Source organism: Rhinopithecus roxellana, chromosome 14, assembly GCF_007565055.1.
Source record: "Rhinopithecus roxellana isolate Shanxi Qingling chromosome 14, ASM756505v1, whole genome shotgun sequence".
NCBI lineage: Eukaryota > Metazoa > Chordata > Mammalia > Primates > Cercopithecidae > Rhinopithecus > Rhinopithecus roxellana.
The window spans coordinates 69,365,320-69,381,370 of NC_044562.1; the positions used below are offsets into that span (position 1 = coordinate 69,365,320).

At 35.5% G+C, this 16,051-nt stretch overlaps 1 protein-coding gene across 1 annotated transcript in view; it reads left to right on the forward strand.

Annotated features, from left to right (window-relative positions):
• Window positions 1-16,051, forward strand: part of LOC104677536 (titin) — a 273,229-nt gene that overhangs the window by 141,350 nt on the left and 115,828 nt on the right. Inside the window, 33 exon segments of the mRNA XM_030916357.1 lie at window positions 124-207; window positions 654-728; window positions 843-926; window positions 1,043-1,120; window positions 1,483-1,566; window positions 1,679-1,762; window positions 1,871-1,954; window positions 2,061-2,144; window positions 2,228-2,311; window positions 2,521-2,610; window positions 2,764-2,847; window positions 2,960-3,043; window positions 3,158-3,238; window positions 3,354-3,434; window positions 3,548-3,628; window positions 3,734-3,817; window positions 3,930-4,013; window positions 4,124-4,207; window positions 4,320-4,403; window positions 4,515-4,598; window positions 4,709-4,792; window positions 4,876-4,959; window positions 5,095-5,178; window positions 5,313-5,396; window positions 5,526-5,609; window positions 5,742-5,819; window positions 6,225-6,308; window positions 6,788-6,877; window positions 7,146-7,223; window positions 11,004-11,117; window positions 12,427-12,495; window positions 14,728-14,808; window positions 15,724-15,798. Of these exon segments, the coding sequence (XP_030772217.1) occupies window positions 124-207; window positions 654-728; window positions 843-926; window positions 1,043-1,120; window positions 1,483-1,566; window positions 1,679-1,762; window positions 1,871-1,954; window positions 2,061-2,144; window positions 2,228-2,311; window positions 2,521-2,610; window positions 2,764-2,847; window positions 2,960-3,043; window positions 3,158-3,238; window positions 3,354-3,434; window positions 3,548-3,628; window positions 3,734-3,817; window positions 3,930-4,013; window positions 4,124-4,207; window positions 4,320-4,403; window positions 4,515-4,598; window positions 4,709-4,792; window positions 4,876-4,959; window positions 5,095-5,178; window positions 5,313-5,396; window positions 5,526-5,609; window positions 5,742-5,819; window positions 6,225-6,308; window positions 6,788-6,877; window positions 7,146-7,223; window positions 11,004-11,117; window positions 12,427-12,495; window positions 14,728-14,808; window positions 15,724-15,798 (2,751 nt within the window).

Genomic DNA, 16,051 nt, shown 5'->3' on the forward strand with positions numbered 1-16,051 from the left:
ACCTTCTCAGATTCTTTAAAGGAATCATCTTTGTAGCCATAAAAATCACTTTGGTTCAGCTCATTTAATTAATGTCTCCACTGATCCTTTTAACCTCTAACCATAATACTAATATCTTCAAAGCACCTGAAGCTATGAAAGAAGTTGTTCCTGAAATGAAAATGTTTGAGGATGTACCTCAAGAGCCAGAAACTCCACTTATGAAAAGTACGTTACCCTGAACAAATGTGGAAGAAGAAATTATCTGTCCTCTGCTCTTAAAACTGTTTTTTTCTAATACTCTTCATAAATTCTAAATATAAACATACTAATATCTTTAAAGTGTCTGAGGTTCCACAAGAACTCTCCTCTAAAAAGAAAATATTTGTGGCTGTTTCTGCCAAAACAGAAAACCCTCCTGCTGAAAGTATTCATTCAACAAATCCTTTATAATGAGAGTGTAGAGTGTCACGAGAACTCTGTGAGGTTCTGGAGGAGAGGGAGTACCTCTTCTCAAGGATCCACTAACCCCTTAAAAGACTTAGCCTATTGGTTGAGCAAAGGGAGGATGGAGGGAAGAGAAGAAAATGTGGTTATAGTTGCTAACTTATTGTGGTTACTGTTTTCCATTAATAATTTTAACTCTTAAATGTGAACTACTAATATCTTTCAAGTGCCCGAAGTTCCTCAAGAAATTACTCCTGCAAAGAGAGTTCCTTCCAAAAAAAGAGAACCCCCATCAGTTAAAGGTACAAGTCACCATGCTCTCAGGGTCAAGAACTAGCTCTTCTAGTTTTGAGAATATTTTTGCTATTCCTAGTGATCTGCATAACACTAAACATAAAACTACTAATTTCTTAAAGTGCCTGAAGCTCTCCAAGAAATTGTCCCTGAAAAGAAAACGCTTGTGGTTCCTCTCAGAAAGCCCGAAGTCCTTCCTGATGAAGGTATATCTTGCTGGAAGCTTAGAGGGGTGGGAAAATGTCTTTTCTTGCATAAATGTGTTTCTTGATTGTGTTGATTCTTATAACTTCTAAATGTAAAATTATTCATATCTTCAAAGTGCCGGAGGCTCTCAAAGAAGTTGTCACGGAAAAGAAAGTGCATCCTCCCCAAAGGGCTGAAGTTGTACCTGTCAAAGGTACATTCTTAACTGTCCCTTATGGTGGGATAGTGGGTGGGGCGATAGAAAGGACCACCTTTCCAGCCTTGAAGATTATTTTGATGTGTACATGTGAATCATGTCTGTGTTGACTCTTGTGACTCAAGTGTAAATGTATTAATATCTTCAAACTGCCTGAATCTCACAAAGAAATGGCTACCAAAAACAAAGTACCAGAAGTTCCTCCTCTAAAACCTGAAACATCACCTATTATGGGAACTTGTTACCACTGATCTCAGGCTCAGGGGAAAAAGAAGAGCTCTTTTGTTCTTGAAAATGTCTGTGTATCTATCTAGTCGTCTCTGTATTTTCTGAGTGTAAAAATACTAATATCTTTCAAGTGCACGAAGCTCCCAAAGAGATTATCCCGGAAAAGAAAGTGTTGGTGGTGCCTCCTAAAAAGCCTGAAGTCCCACCTGTTAAAGGTATTTGTCACTGACCTTAGGCTTCAGAAGACCTAATTCTTCTGCTCTTGAAAATATTTTGTTCTAGTGGTCTTCATAACACCTAAATGTAATTTCACTAATATCTTTTAAGTGCCAGAAGCTTCCAAAGAGGTTATCCCCGAAGAGAAAGTGCCCTTGGCTCCTCTTGAAGAGCCTGAAGTCCCACCTGTTAAAGGTAGTTGCCACTGACCTTAGGCTTCAGATCTCATTCTTTTGCTCTTGAAGATATTTTTTCTAGTGGTCTTCGTAACTTCTAAATGTAATTTTGCTAATATCTTTTAAGTGCCCAAGGCTCCCAAAGAGGTAGTTCCTGAAAAGAAAGTGCCAGTGGCTCCTCCTAAAAAGCCTGAAGTCCCACCTGTTAAAGGTATTTGTCACTGACTTTAGGCTTCCGAAGATCTATTCTGCTCTGGAAAATATTTTTCTAGTGGTCTTCATAATGCCTAAATATAATTTCACTAATATCTTTCAAGTGCCTGAGGCTCCCAAAGAAGTTGTTCCTGAAAAGAAAGTGCTAATGGCTCCTCCTAAAAAGCCTGAAGTACCACCCACAAAAGGTAGATACTCTCATGTTGCTGTGTTTGATATTGTTTGTTTGTCTTTACTTTGTCTAACAATGAAAATACTAATATCTTTAAAGTCCCAGAGGTGCCAAAGGCAGCTGTCCCAGAAAAGAAAGTGCCTGAAGCTATTCCTCCCAAACCGGAAAGTCCTCCCCCAGAAGGTATGCGAAAGCTATACAAACTATAGGAGAAAAATGACTGTTATTTTAACTAGGAGATTATATGTTAAAAATCCTACTACTTAAAGATGATATAATTCTAAATAAAACAAATGCCAACTGCTATCCAAAATATCTTGGTGTGTGCTTATATGCAAAAGGCATCCACTGTTTTCACCTTTTCTAAACATACATTACAAATATCTTTGAAGTGCCTGAAGTGCTGCCACCGAAGGAAGTGGTCCCAGAAAAGAAAGTACCATTGCCTCCTCCCAAAAAGCCAGAAGCTCCACCTCCTAAAGGTAGGTATCATTACACACTGTCAGTCCGGGGGGCCTGCGGAAAGAGTGTACAGAAGAGCCTGCTGATCTAACAAGTTGTGTTTGCTTGGGTCAATGTGGAGTCGATATTCCCCCTTTATAGCTTCTAACTAAAAGATACTAATATCTTCAAAGTTCCTGAAGCTCCTAAAGAAGTTGTACTTGAAAAGAAAGTATCTGTGGCTGTGCCCAAAAAACCGGAAGCCCCACGAGCAAAAGGTATTTATTCCCACTCCTCTGTTAAGAAAATCTTATTGTCTGTACACTTCACAATCATTGTAAAATATGCCTTTGCCATTCATAAACTATAAAAATACTAATATCTTTCAAGTACCTGAAGCTGCTCAAGAAGCGGTCCCAGAAAAGAAAATTCCCAAGGCACCGATCAAAAAACCAGAAGCCCCCCCAGTTACAGGTACATGTCAGCTCAACCTTATCCTGCAGAAGAAATCTCTCTTCCATTCCTGAAAACAATTTTAGTCCATTGCTCTTCATTAACCTAAGTATAAAACTACTAATATCTTTCAAGTGCCAGAAGTTCCTCAAGAAGCTGCAGAGAAAGAAATTCCCGTGGCTCCACCCAAAAAACCAGAAGTTACAACTGTCCCAGGTACACTTTAGCCCCGACTTCATTCTGCAGAAGAGATATCTTCTCTCCTACTTTAAACAATTTTAGCCCATTTCTCCTCATTAACTTAAGTCTAAAACTACTAATATCTTTCAAGTGCCTGAAGCTCAAGAAGTTGTCCCAGAAAAGAAAGTTCCCAAAGCTCCGCCCAAAAAACCAGAAGCCCCACCTGCCACAGGTATTTTTCACCCCTGTCCTTTTTCTGCAGAAGAAATATCTCTTCTGATCTTAGAAATATTTCAGTCCTTTTATCTCATTAACCTAAGTGAAAAACTACTAATATCTTTCAAGTGCCTGAAGTTCCACAAGAAATTGCCCCAGAAAAGAAAACACTGGTACCTCCTAAAAGGCCAGAAGTTCCACCTGTTACAGGTACTTGTCATTTGACCTTAAGTTTCAGAAGATCCAATTCCTCTGCTGTATATTTTTTTAGTAGTCTCCATAGCTCTACATGTAACTTTACTAATATCTTTTAAGTGCCAGAGGCTCCCAAAGAAGTTGTGCCTGAAAAGAAAGTGCCCTTGGTTCCTCCTAAAAAGCCTGAAGTCCCACCTGTTAAAGGTATTTGTCACTGACCTTAGGCTTCAGAAGATCTAATTCTTTTGCAGTTGAATATATTTTGTTCCAGTGGTCTTCATAACACCTAAATGTAATTTTACTAATATCTTTTAAGAGCCAGAGGCTCCCAAAGAAGTTGTTGCTGAAAAGAAAGTGCCAGTGACTCCTCCTAAAAAACCTGAAGTCCCACCTGTTAAAGGTATTTGTCACTGGCTTTAGGCTTCAGAAGATTGAACTCTTCTGTTCTTGAAGATATTTTTCTAGTGGTCTTCATAATGCCTAAATGTAATTTCACTAATATCTTTTAAGTGCCAGAGGCTCCCAAAGAGGTTGTTCCTGAAAAGAAAGTGCCCTTGGCTCCTCCTAAAAAGCCTGAAGTCCCACCTGTTAAAGGTATTTGTCACTGGCTTTAGGCTTCAGAAGATCAAACTCTTCTGCTCTTCAAAATATTTTTTTCTGGTCGTCTTCATAACTCCTAAATGTAATTTCACTAATATCTTTTAAGTGCCAGAGGCTCCCAAAGAGGTTGTTCCTGAAAAGAAAGTGCCCTTGGCTCCTCCTAAAAAGCCTGAAGTCCCACCTGTTAAAGGTATTTGTCATTGACTTTAAACTTCAGAAGATCTATCTCTTCTACTCTTGAAAATGTTTTTCCTAATGGTCTTCATAACTTCTAAATGTAATTTCACTAATATCTTCTAAGTTCCAGAAGCTCCCAAAGAAGTTGTTCCTGAAAAGAAAGTACCAGTGACTCCTCCTAAAAAGCCTGAAGTCCCACCTGTTAAAGGTATTTATCACTGATTTTAGGCTTCCAAAGATCAAACTCTTCTGCTCTGGAAAATATTTTTCTAGTGGTCTTCATAATGCCTAAATATAATTTCACTAATATCTTTCAAGTGCCTGAGGCTCCCAAAGAAGTTATTCCTGAAAAGAAAGTGCCAGTGGCTCCTCCTAAAAAGCCTGAAGTGCCACCCACAAAAGGTAGATACCCTCATGTTGCTGTGTTTGATATTGTTTGTTTGTCTTTACTTTGTCTAATAATGAAAATACTAATATCTTTAAAGTCCCAGAGGTGCCAAAGGCAGCTGTCCCAGAAAGGAAGGTGCCTGAAGCTATTCCTCCCAAACCGGAAAGTCCTCCCCCAGAAGGTAATAATGAAACTATTCAAATTACTGTTTTTTAAAATACAAACTCTCTCCTTAGTGTTGTAAAAACTTTTTTTTGCAAACTATTGCATGTATTTCAGTCAATTCTGGCATTAAAATGAGCTCATGTCTTTAAAGCTTTCGAGGAGCCTGAGGAAGTTGCCCCAGAAGAGCCTCCTGCTGAAGTTGTGGAAGAGCCAGAGCCGGCTGCGCCTCCACAAGGTACCTGGCAAGAAAGCTGCTGGGACATGTCAGCTGCTCTTTCCCCTTCCTGCCCTGATAATTCTGGGCGCTCTGAGCTTTTGTATCATTTCTCAATCTTCATTCTTTCTAAAACATACCTTCTAATTCTTTAGTGACCGTGCCACCTAAGAAACCTGTCCCAGAAAAGAAAGCACGTGCTATCGTTGCCAAAAAACCTGAACCACCACCGGTGAAAGGTATTCCTCACTGCCACTAACTCCCTATCAAAAAACTGTCTTTAAAGTGCCATATTCCACTGTTCTGCCTCATGATTTTCACATTTCATTGAAACCATGAGCTTAAACAACTACTAATATCTTTTATAGTGCCTGAGGTGCCCAAGGAGGTTGTTCCTGAAAAGAAGGTGCCTCCAGTGGTTCCCAAAAAGCCAGAAGCCCCACCTGCTAAAGGTATATGTAGCTTTCCACTGTTTGATGGAGGCAGATGGAGCCCCCAGCTTCTAAAAGGGTTTTGTTCTGTGTAAATGTGATGGATGTTTACTGGTGATTGTTTCTAATGTTAAAATACTAATATCTTTGAAGTGCCTGAAGTTCCAAAAGAAGTTGTTCCAGAAAAGAAAGTAGCTGTTCCCAAAAAGCCAGAAGTCCCACCAGCAAAAGGTACATGTCACTAATGAGATTCTGCAGAAAAGCACTCACTCTTGTCTAAAAAGTCACCTATTATCAAACCCTTTATTTGCCAATCCTCTTAAATCTACAACTACAAAACTGTCATTCTGGATTTTTAGGGTGTAAATGCTTTTTAATAACATCACTGACTTTTAAAAGTGACATATTTACTTATTACAAGCATTGGAAAAGTTTACTAACTTGGTTTGTTTATTCTTAATAGGCCATATTTTCCTCCCCACTATATGAGGATCCAAAGACAGATCACTGACCTTATTGTGAAATTTGTTCTTGGATCTGTCCCTGGGTTATTTGAGCAAAATGTGAAGTAGATGTGGTATAAATTTAATATACTTCTCAACTACTCATACGAAAAACTAATTAATATCTTTAAAGTGCCAGAAGTGCCAAAGAAACCTGTCTTGGAAGAGAAACCAGCTGTTCCTGTTCCGGAAAGAGTGGAGTCTCCTCCCCCAGAAGGTACACGTGAGACCGATCATTAATGACCTTGCCACTTGTGACTATTTCTAATTTAAGCTTTGTTCTTCTTCCTTCCTAACTCATTATTTCTTGGTCATTTTCTAACCTTTAATTATTTGTCTTAATTCATTATTCTAAATTAGCTCCAATCTCAAATCTATTTTGGGTTATTGGTCCACAGTATCTACATAAGTCATAGTAAGCTGTATTAAACAAAGCTTCTCCAATGTACACAGAAAGTAAGACAGGAGAACTAATGATTATAAATGACATTAAACACTAAAAGGGCTTTGCAAGCATTCGAATCAATAGACAAAGAAGTTAGTGCAAATGAGATAGATTTTATCTTAACAAAAATAAGAGAAGGTATTAATTGAAACAAAAGAAGAAATCAAGATTACTATTTGTCGTGTTTAGTGTTTGTCCATCTTAGAATATTGTTCCATACATTGAAATAAAATTAACTAATATCTTTAAAGTATATGAAGAACCTGAGGAAATTGCTCCCGAAGAGGAAGAGCCAGTTCCTGTCGCAGAAGAGGAGGAACCAAAAGCACCACCTCCAGCAGGTACAAAGCAGAATTCACTGCATGGGAAAATACAGTCATTTCATTTTTGTGTCTATATATCTTCTTCAAGGCAAAATATCAGTCTTGTACCTTATTGCCTGAAATCTGACTACATTAAAAACAAAAGTCATTTCTACACATACAACTTTGGTCCTGCAGAATTTGGTCCCACATATACCAAGAAATATGTGTGGCTTTTAATTCATTCATTAGCATTACATTTTTCATTGTAATCATCTAATTCTAAAAGAAATTCCTATTATTCAAGTGCCTGAAGAGCCCAAGAAGATCATCCCAGAGAAGAAAGTTCCTGTCATCAAAAAACCAGAAGCACCACCTCCTAAAGGTACTCATGTTAAAATGAATACTTCATTTTTGTGGTGTCTACAATTTTACACTCTTTTCTTATTGTGTGTTGTGTTATATCATACGTTTGTTAACTCTTATCTATATGTTATGGTGTTCAATAAACTTGTATGTATATCTTACATCTTGCAACTTTGTATTATTAAATGCTACTAATATCTTTAAAGAACCTGAGATGCCAAAGAAAGTTGTTCCAGTGAAGAAGGTCCCAACTGTTAAGAAGCCAGAAACACCAGCAGCTAAAGGTATTCACATCATTATTGGCATCATAAAAAAGAAAATATTCTGATATCTTAAAGTGTAATCCAATAAGTTGTCCTCATTGTCCTTGCATAACTAAGGACAAAAATTTCCTTATTTTGCTTTCATTAATTTTAATGCTGCTCCAATAAATGCAGGTTTTTTATTCTTAATATTTAAAAATGTTTTTAAATACTCTTTTTAAAACAAAACTAATATCTTCAAAGTGCCTGAGGTGCCCAAGAAACTTGTTCCAGTAAGGAAAGAACCTGTGCCTGTTACCAAAAAACCAGAAGTTCTTCCAGAAAAAGGTACCTACCATGAAGAAAAAATAGATTTATCTAACTGCTATTTAAGCATGTTAATAATAGGTCTTAGAGAAAAACATACTGATTGTGAATTTATGTTAAAACCACATTGCACAGAAAAAAGGGAAATAATGAAGGGGAAAAAACTGAAACAGACAAGCAGGAGTGAAAAAATGAATGGGATTCAGTTGTGGCGTGATATATCACATGGTTACAACTAGTAAAAAAGAAACTTCTCTCATTCAATGTGTCAAACAGCTCAATTCAACATATTTTGTTGAATGTAGACCATTAACGAGACATCATATTAGAAAAATTAAGGCCTGATCCTGTCTTCAAATAAGTTAAATCTGGTGAGAGGATAGAAAGATAACAGGACTCTAATACACACAGGAAGTGATTACACATAGCAAGTGAATTCAAAGGGCTGCAGAAACACAGGGCAAGAAAAGATTACCTTCAGGCAGAGGCATCATGGGAAGTTGTGTGGAATAATTGAATTTAAATTTTGATGGACTTTTACATGTAGAAATTAAGGAAATAAGGCCAGATGTGGTGACTCATGCCTGTAATCCCAACACTTGGGGAGGCCGAGGTGGGTGGATTACTTGAGGTCAGGAGTTCAAGACCAGCCTGGCCAACATGGTGAAACTCCGTCTCCACTAAAAATACAAAAATTAGCTGGGCGTGGTGATATATGCCTGTAATCCCAGCTACTTGGGAGGCTGAGGCAGGAGAATCCCTTGAACCCAGGAGGCAGAGATTGCAGTGAGCCGAGATCATGCCACTGCACTCCAGCTTGGGCAACACAGTGAGCTTCTGTCTCAAAAAAAAAAAAAAGAAAGAAATTGAGGACATGATATCGTATGGAAAGGGAAAAGCATACTGAAAGGCGCAGAGATAGAAGGATCTAGAATGTTCAAGGACTTTCAAGTAAACTTATACAATTTGAGTAGGGATTGGCTGTGGAATGTCTTGAAAGATAATACCAGATATAAAGATGGGGTCATATTTTGGAGTACTTCAAATGCCAGGAAAAGGCTTGTACTTTTTTCTATAGGCAATAGGAGGCTTCAAAGGTTTTGCAGCAGGCTTACATATTAATAGGATTTGGGCTTTAGAAAGGTAACTGACAGCAATTTCAGCTGCTAAATAGTAAAGACCCATTGCAATTATTTAAGGTCTTTAAGAGTTGGACAAGATCCGTGGTGGTAGAAATGGAAAGGGGCACTGGGTTTGAGAGAAATGGAGACTGAGTGGCCTCTGACCATTGTCAAAACCATTAGGGAAATTGAGGAGCCCAAGATCATTGTAAGGTTTAAAGCTAGATGGCCAAAAGAATGGTTCACTGGGTCTCTGAACACATGTTAGAGGAAGATGGTAGATGTATTTTTCACCTTTAAAGCATAAAAGTTGGGAGTGTGCCTCAGGAGCTTAAGAAAGAGATCAGGCCTAGAGATGTAGCTTAAAGTCATTCACATGGAAATAAGAATTGAGTATGCAGGAACAATTACTCAGAAAATGTACAGCAAATTTTTTTAAGTGTCAAAGTTAGACCAGTGGGAAAACACCTTCATTGAAGGGTACACAGAGGAACAGAAGCAAATGAAGAAGGCTGAGAAGATTCATATATAAAATTAGGATGTCCAAAATGGTGCATGTCTCAGAAGCCATTTTTCCCATGAAATCTTCTAAGATGAAGCTCTTGCCCCTGCATTCTTTGCCTGCTCTTTAGACAATTTTGCATGTCTTCTAAATTCTTAATAGTAAACAAAATCATATCTTTAAAGTGCCCAAAGTGCCCGAGAAAATCATCCCAGAAAAGGAAGTGTCTGTGCCTATCCCTGCAGAGCCAGAAGCTCCACCTGCTGAAGGTACATGGCTTCTCCATAAATCTTGTAAAGATGACAATTGTCTTCATCCTCTTGCTTTGATTGTAGATGAATCTTATGTATTTGTCTATCCGTCTCATGTATTGAAGTTATTGATATTTGGGGGTCATCTGAATAATCTGTTATAGAGTGTTACTTAATGTAGCTAGGTTGATATGTTAGAATAGTAGTTGCAGTATTCTGTTCTAAATATAGTCTAAAATAAAACACTATGTTTTTTAAAGTTGAAGAGACTCCTGAGGAAATAATATATGAAGAAAAAGCATCTATAACCATTGGTAGAAAAGAGACTCCCCCTGTTGAAGGTATATATATATATATTTTAATATCCTGAAGATTCCTGTTAGAATTACAAAAGCATTTACAGGACACTATTCCTTCTTGAAATTATATACAAGATCTGTCTAGCATGTTCGACTGCTTTATTTTTGAAATAGTTACACTTCTTTCAAGTTAGAATCTTTAATTTGGTTACTCTTGTTGGTAATTATAAATTCCAAAAGGTACAGTTTACTGAAGCAAAATGGAATAATTGCCTTGGATCCTCAAATGATAACACAGTATCAAATTTTAAAATTCATCGCATTTGCCATCAATATACATTGAATAATCTAATTAATAGGCAGTTCAAATATAAGAACTTATACGTGAATTTTTCTATACGTGAATTTGTATGAATTGTATATTTTTATTTTGTGACTGTAATCTTTGCATCAATGTGAAATTTCTAAGAGTCTTTTTGAAGAACTTTACAACTTCATATCCTTTGTCAAAATTCTTTAAAGAACGTGAAATTGAAAAGTACATTAAACCTGAAGAGCCTGAACCTGAACCACAGCCTGAAGAAATACCAATAAAAGGTATTCAATCCAGTGGACTTAAATCTTCTTTATCATATTCTTTCTCTTTAAATGTATATGGTTTATGTTGTTGTACATATGTATTATGTCTGTTTCCATTTGTATGTAAAGTATTCTTCGTTTTAAATGTGAACCTCATTCTTAGGTTTCTATGTAACTTGTACTGTTTATCTCATGTCAATTGTGGCTTGTTTGGATGCTTTGTTTGTTGTTGTTATTGGTGCCTTTGCTGTATTTCTCATCATCTGTGTAAAGGGTTGATATTTTTATGTTTTATGTTCTGTGTTTTGTGTTGGATACTGGTATTATGTACCTTAAAAAGTAAACTTTGTACTTCATATATATACATATATGTGTGTGTATATTATATATAAATTATATATATAATTTCTATTAAATATTCCACATATCCCCATGCTAACATATACATATACTAACACCTCTGAAATACTCTTTCAAGAACCTGAACCTGAAAAGAAGGTTATTGAGAAACCAAAACTCAAACCAAGACCCCCAGCTCCTCCACCTGCTCCACCTAAGGAAGATGTGAGGGAGAAAATATTCCAACTTAAAGGTAAAAAATGCCACTTCCAAAGTTTTATTAGCCTGCTTCAAACTTCTATCCAGCCATCTGAAATGACGCTTGCAAGAAATGTATGACTCTTAGAAGTGTGTACTTTCAGACATGATTGTACTGTGAGATTGCATAGAGTTGTGTCTTCTGCTGCCCCATGGTTCCTGGGTTGCTTGTCATGTCATGCCTGCTGCTGCAAAAGTCAGAAAGTACACTGATAGCATCATCGGGATATCTGAATGCAGGGGTTATCCAATTAACTTTCTTTTGTGGAGTGGGGAGAAAAGAGTTTTCTGATTTCAAAGCCTGATTGCTATACATATCATTGCGGTCTTATGCTTAAGGAATATATAAGAAATCTTTGCAAGATATTTTCAATATTGCAGTAACACATTTACATAAAAGCCAAAACTTTGTTCTTAAAGAATTGCATGTGCTTTTAAATATATTACAAGTAATATAGTTATGATCTCCAATAGCTGATATGTGCTTATATATCATGAAAGGAAAGCATATGAATGACTTGTTACTGTTCCCCTATCTTTTTTTTTTTCTTGCAACTTAAAGAAGTGTTCTGTGTGGTTCTCAGGGGAGCTGGAAAGAGTGGTTATGAAGACATTTGGTATCCAGCATCTCTTCCTATTATTAAACTTCCCTTTCACCTTCTTATATTTTGATTTTTCTATGAATTGACACAATGTAACTTAATTTTAAAAATATCAGTTTCTTTAAAAGCTGAAACAAACTGGCAAAAACATATTATTCTTATTTTAACAAAAAGTTGTCTTGTGATGTCATATGATCCCCCAATCTAAAATTATCTAGATGTAATCTTAGATATGCACTTTCCCCATACAGACCCATGTATCTACAAACCAGAGTCTTCCAGCATAAGACATTGCTGCTGGTGATTCTTGCCCTCTACAACCCTCATGGCCTTTAGGGGGACCCTCTGGCACCTCTTGAAAGGCCACCCATCTGTTAATTGATACTCCATGAGGACACACACATAAATACATTTCCCTTAACGTAAAACGTATGCTCAAAGGAAAATTTCTTCCTCCTGCCAATAACAAAAATTGCCTTATTTCTCTGCTGGTCTTTAATTAACTACTGAGCTTTGGAGTAAAACTGCAGTCTGTTTTCATGGTTCGAATGCTGCTTGTATGTTCTTTGGAAGCTGTTCTTGGCTGTTATTAATGCTTTCTGGTTATAAGCAAAGCTTGGTTTTGATTCTTGGAGTAGAAAGTTAATCACTTGCTTCAGATTAAATATACAAATAACAAAAGTAAAATCATATTCTTTAAAGCTGTTCCAAAGAAGAAAGTTCCTGAAAAACCTGAGGTTCCAGAAAAAGTGGAGCTTACACCTCTGAAAGGTATTTCACAGGCTGAAAAATACATACTTATGTGGTAGCCCTTTTCCTGACTCCTCGCTGTTTCTGCCTCGTTGAATGTTCTGTCTCTCTTTTTCAACCATCAGAGAGTAGTCCCATTCATTTCTTATATTTCTGTGGCTTTTATGGTCCTGGCTCATAAGTGTGGCTTCCTTTGTCTCCCATCCCTTTCATACATTGCATAGACATGGTCTATCTTTGTCTCATCTGCATATGTCTTCTTGCATTTTCCTCAACTTAAAAATATCAAATTTTACTGGTTAGCCAAAATTGATATCAAGAGACATGTGAGATTAAAATGCTGAGAGCTATTAGTAAACTGTTTTGACATTTCCCTGACATAAGCATTTTAGCCAATGTAATAAGCATTAAAAATAAGTCTTATCTTCCTTTTATATTATTAAGGTTATTTGTAGGGATTTCCTTAGGACTTGCGTGTCAGTCTCTTCTCACTGGCTCTAAGGCATTCTCTGAGGTGTACAGAATTCACATTTCAGAAAAATTTCCTTATTGCTGTAGGTAATTTTTCAAAATGTATTTTTCTGTAAACAGTATTTTTCCTAATAAGGTCTCATCTAAAATTAGACCCTAAAGAAAACTAAATGAATTATAAGAGTCTAGAAAACAGCTATCAAAAATAAACTTAATTTTTCTAGTGGGTAGCAGTGTTCTGTTCAAGTAATCAACACATTCAGACCTAGAAATTAAAGACTCTGGTCACTCTGAAATTTTGGGGAAAAAAGTCATCCATATAAATATACATTTCCTGATTTCATAAAAGGGAGATTACAAAATGATGTTATCATGGATATTGATCATAAACATTAAAATAGCACATAATCACATATAATGACTTTAAAAATAATAGCTACAATGGTGGGTTCTCAAACATCAGTAAGATTTTTAAAATAAAATAATAATATAAAAAATGCACAGATATATTTTCACTATGTCCATTATATCAGTAAGGAAAATCTATATTATGCCTCCTCACTTTACATTAATTAGATGCATGTGCTTCCTTCTGGGTTTGAGGAATAAAAATAGTTATTAAGAAGATTGGTACCTTTAAAATAGTATTGAAGGCCAACACAATTTATCCTGGATAAAATATGTAATGTTTAACTGTAAAATTTTTACTTAAAGTATTTGGCATTAGAAAAAAATGATTATTCAAAATAAAATACATATTTGCCTATTGCAGGTTTAAATTTTTGAAATAAGAGTTAAGCAATGTTATCTTTATCACATAAAACAATTTAATGAGTTGCAAATATCTTGTTTAAAGCCCTAAATAGAAAATTTTATAGAAATATCTAAAAATTCAGATTTCTGACAGTGAGCAAATAGTTACATGATACAAATAAATATTGTTCTAAATTAGATTTTAATTGACATTAGTAGAGAGGAAAATGGTTTAATAATCACCACGTGTTCCTTTCTTTCACCATTCAAATCTGTGAGGGCCGTAATAGCAAAAGAGGCCACTCTATAAAATAGCATCACCCACCATGCTCAGTATTCACTGTAGAGGAAATTAATTTTGAATTCCTTGCATTCCTTAATTTGAATGAATTTAAGAACATTTTCTTATTTACAAAAAATGAGCTTCCAACACCAGCTTTGAGATTTTATAATTCTATAATTTTAAATATTTTATCCAGTATTATTTCAAAAAGGAAATCTTAAGAAAGGATACTCTTTTTCTGTTCAGAAAGTGAGATGTGGCCCTTCCCCAGCATCAAAGTCACAAATCGGAACCCTTGGCCACCATCTTCCCTCAGTGGAGAAGACTGAATGATGGCACTAACACTTGCCAGTATCATTTTCATACATTTAGTGGTTGGGGGGATAACATCGTAGATTTGGACAATCTGCAGTTGCAGTTTGGGACAAAGATGCTGTCAAGAACCCTATAGTTTGATTAAAGATTCATAAAGTCAGTACAGAGCAACATCTCTCTACAAGCATTTAAAATGAATACATTTGCCTGCAGTTAATGGAGTTGAATTTCATCACAAGGCTGTATAGATATTTATACAGAGGAGATAACTTGAAATGTATCATTTAAACTTAAATTCTGTGGTATTTATATGCAGTGAAAATTGTTACTTAATGCACTACAGTTAATTAGTTTTAGGAGAGACATTTTTCTTGTTGAAATTCCGTTTTTATATAAATTCACTTCAAAATTTGAAATCATATTCTTTTAAGTGCCTGGAGGTGAAAAGAAAGTTCGCAAATTACTTCCTGAACGTAAACCTGAACCAAAGGAAGAAGTTGTTCTGAAAAGCGGTATAGTATTTTTCAACCATTCTGTCAGCGTTAAGTAATTTTAAAAATGAACTTGAAAGCTTACAAAATGTTTCTGTCCTTTGGTTTTCTTTGAATTGGTTCACTATTTATCAAAATTTGTTTGTAGTTTCACTGAAAATTAAGAAAAATGTCATTTCCAGATCTTTTTTTAAAAAAAAGACAGAAATTTTGTGAGCATTCACAGTATTTTGAAATTTAAAATGTTAATAGGCATAACTAAGTTGATAATATTCTAAACTAACAACAACCATGACTGCCATTTTCATAACCAAATTATGTAGTAAAGTACACTAAACCTATTAAATACCTTACATGAAACTACTTTAGCTTAAATTCAATATTCAGTTTTAAAGCATGACACAGGATCACCACAACTAATAAATAACATCTTTAAAAAACTGAACATTTCTTTCCGACTAATACAATATTAAAGAATGTGAAACAAGATAGTCAAATGAAGAATTAAGTTCTAACATTGTCTTCACATAGAATTACTGATTTTTAGGCTGCCTTTCTTTGGATATCTCTGCTTAAGTAAACTTTCTACTTATTTACATACTCATTAAATCATTAACATTTAATTATTATTATAATTCGTTGCTATTCAAATTATTCATTTTGTGTTGGAGCTGTTTCTCCCACAGACTTGTCTCAGGATATACCCTCTATCAAGACAGAAGCAAAGTAACTTTGAGTGCTATTGTAATTAACATAACAACCTTTGATTCAAAAAAAAAAAGAAAAAACTTTTAGTGTAAATGCTTACTTTCCAGAGTGCTAGGTAGCATGCTTTTTTTCATTTTCCTTGCTTTGTACATTATTTGCATTTGTCAAGCTTATTAACATCTTCATTAGTTTGTCTTGGTTTACATATAAACCTTTTTGTCTTTAAAGTTCTAAGAAAAAGACCTGAAGAAGAAGAGCCTAAAGTAGAACCTAAAAAACTAGAAAAAGTTAAAAAACCTGCAGGTAGGAATCTCAGTGACAATTTGTAAGAATATCTTTTAACAGTATGGACATTTAACAAAAGGTTTATGTTGTAAACATAAATGAAGTTAGATGTAAACATGGCTTCATATTTCATCTGTGATGTAGTCTTTGTTTTCCATTGTCTGCTTTCTGTTTAAATATTTTTATAGTAATTCCCAAATCCATTCATGTATTTCCCTGCACTTCATTCTTATCATTCCTTTGCAACTTAAGTTCCTCCAGTAGAAATGAC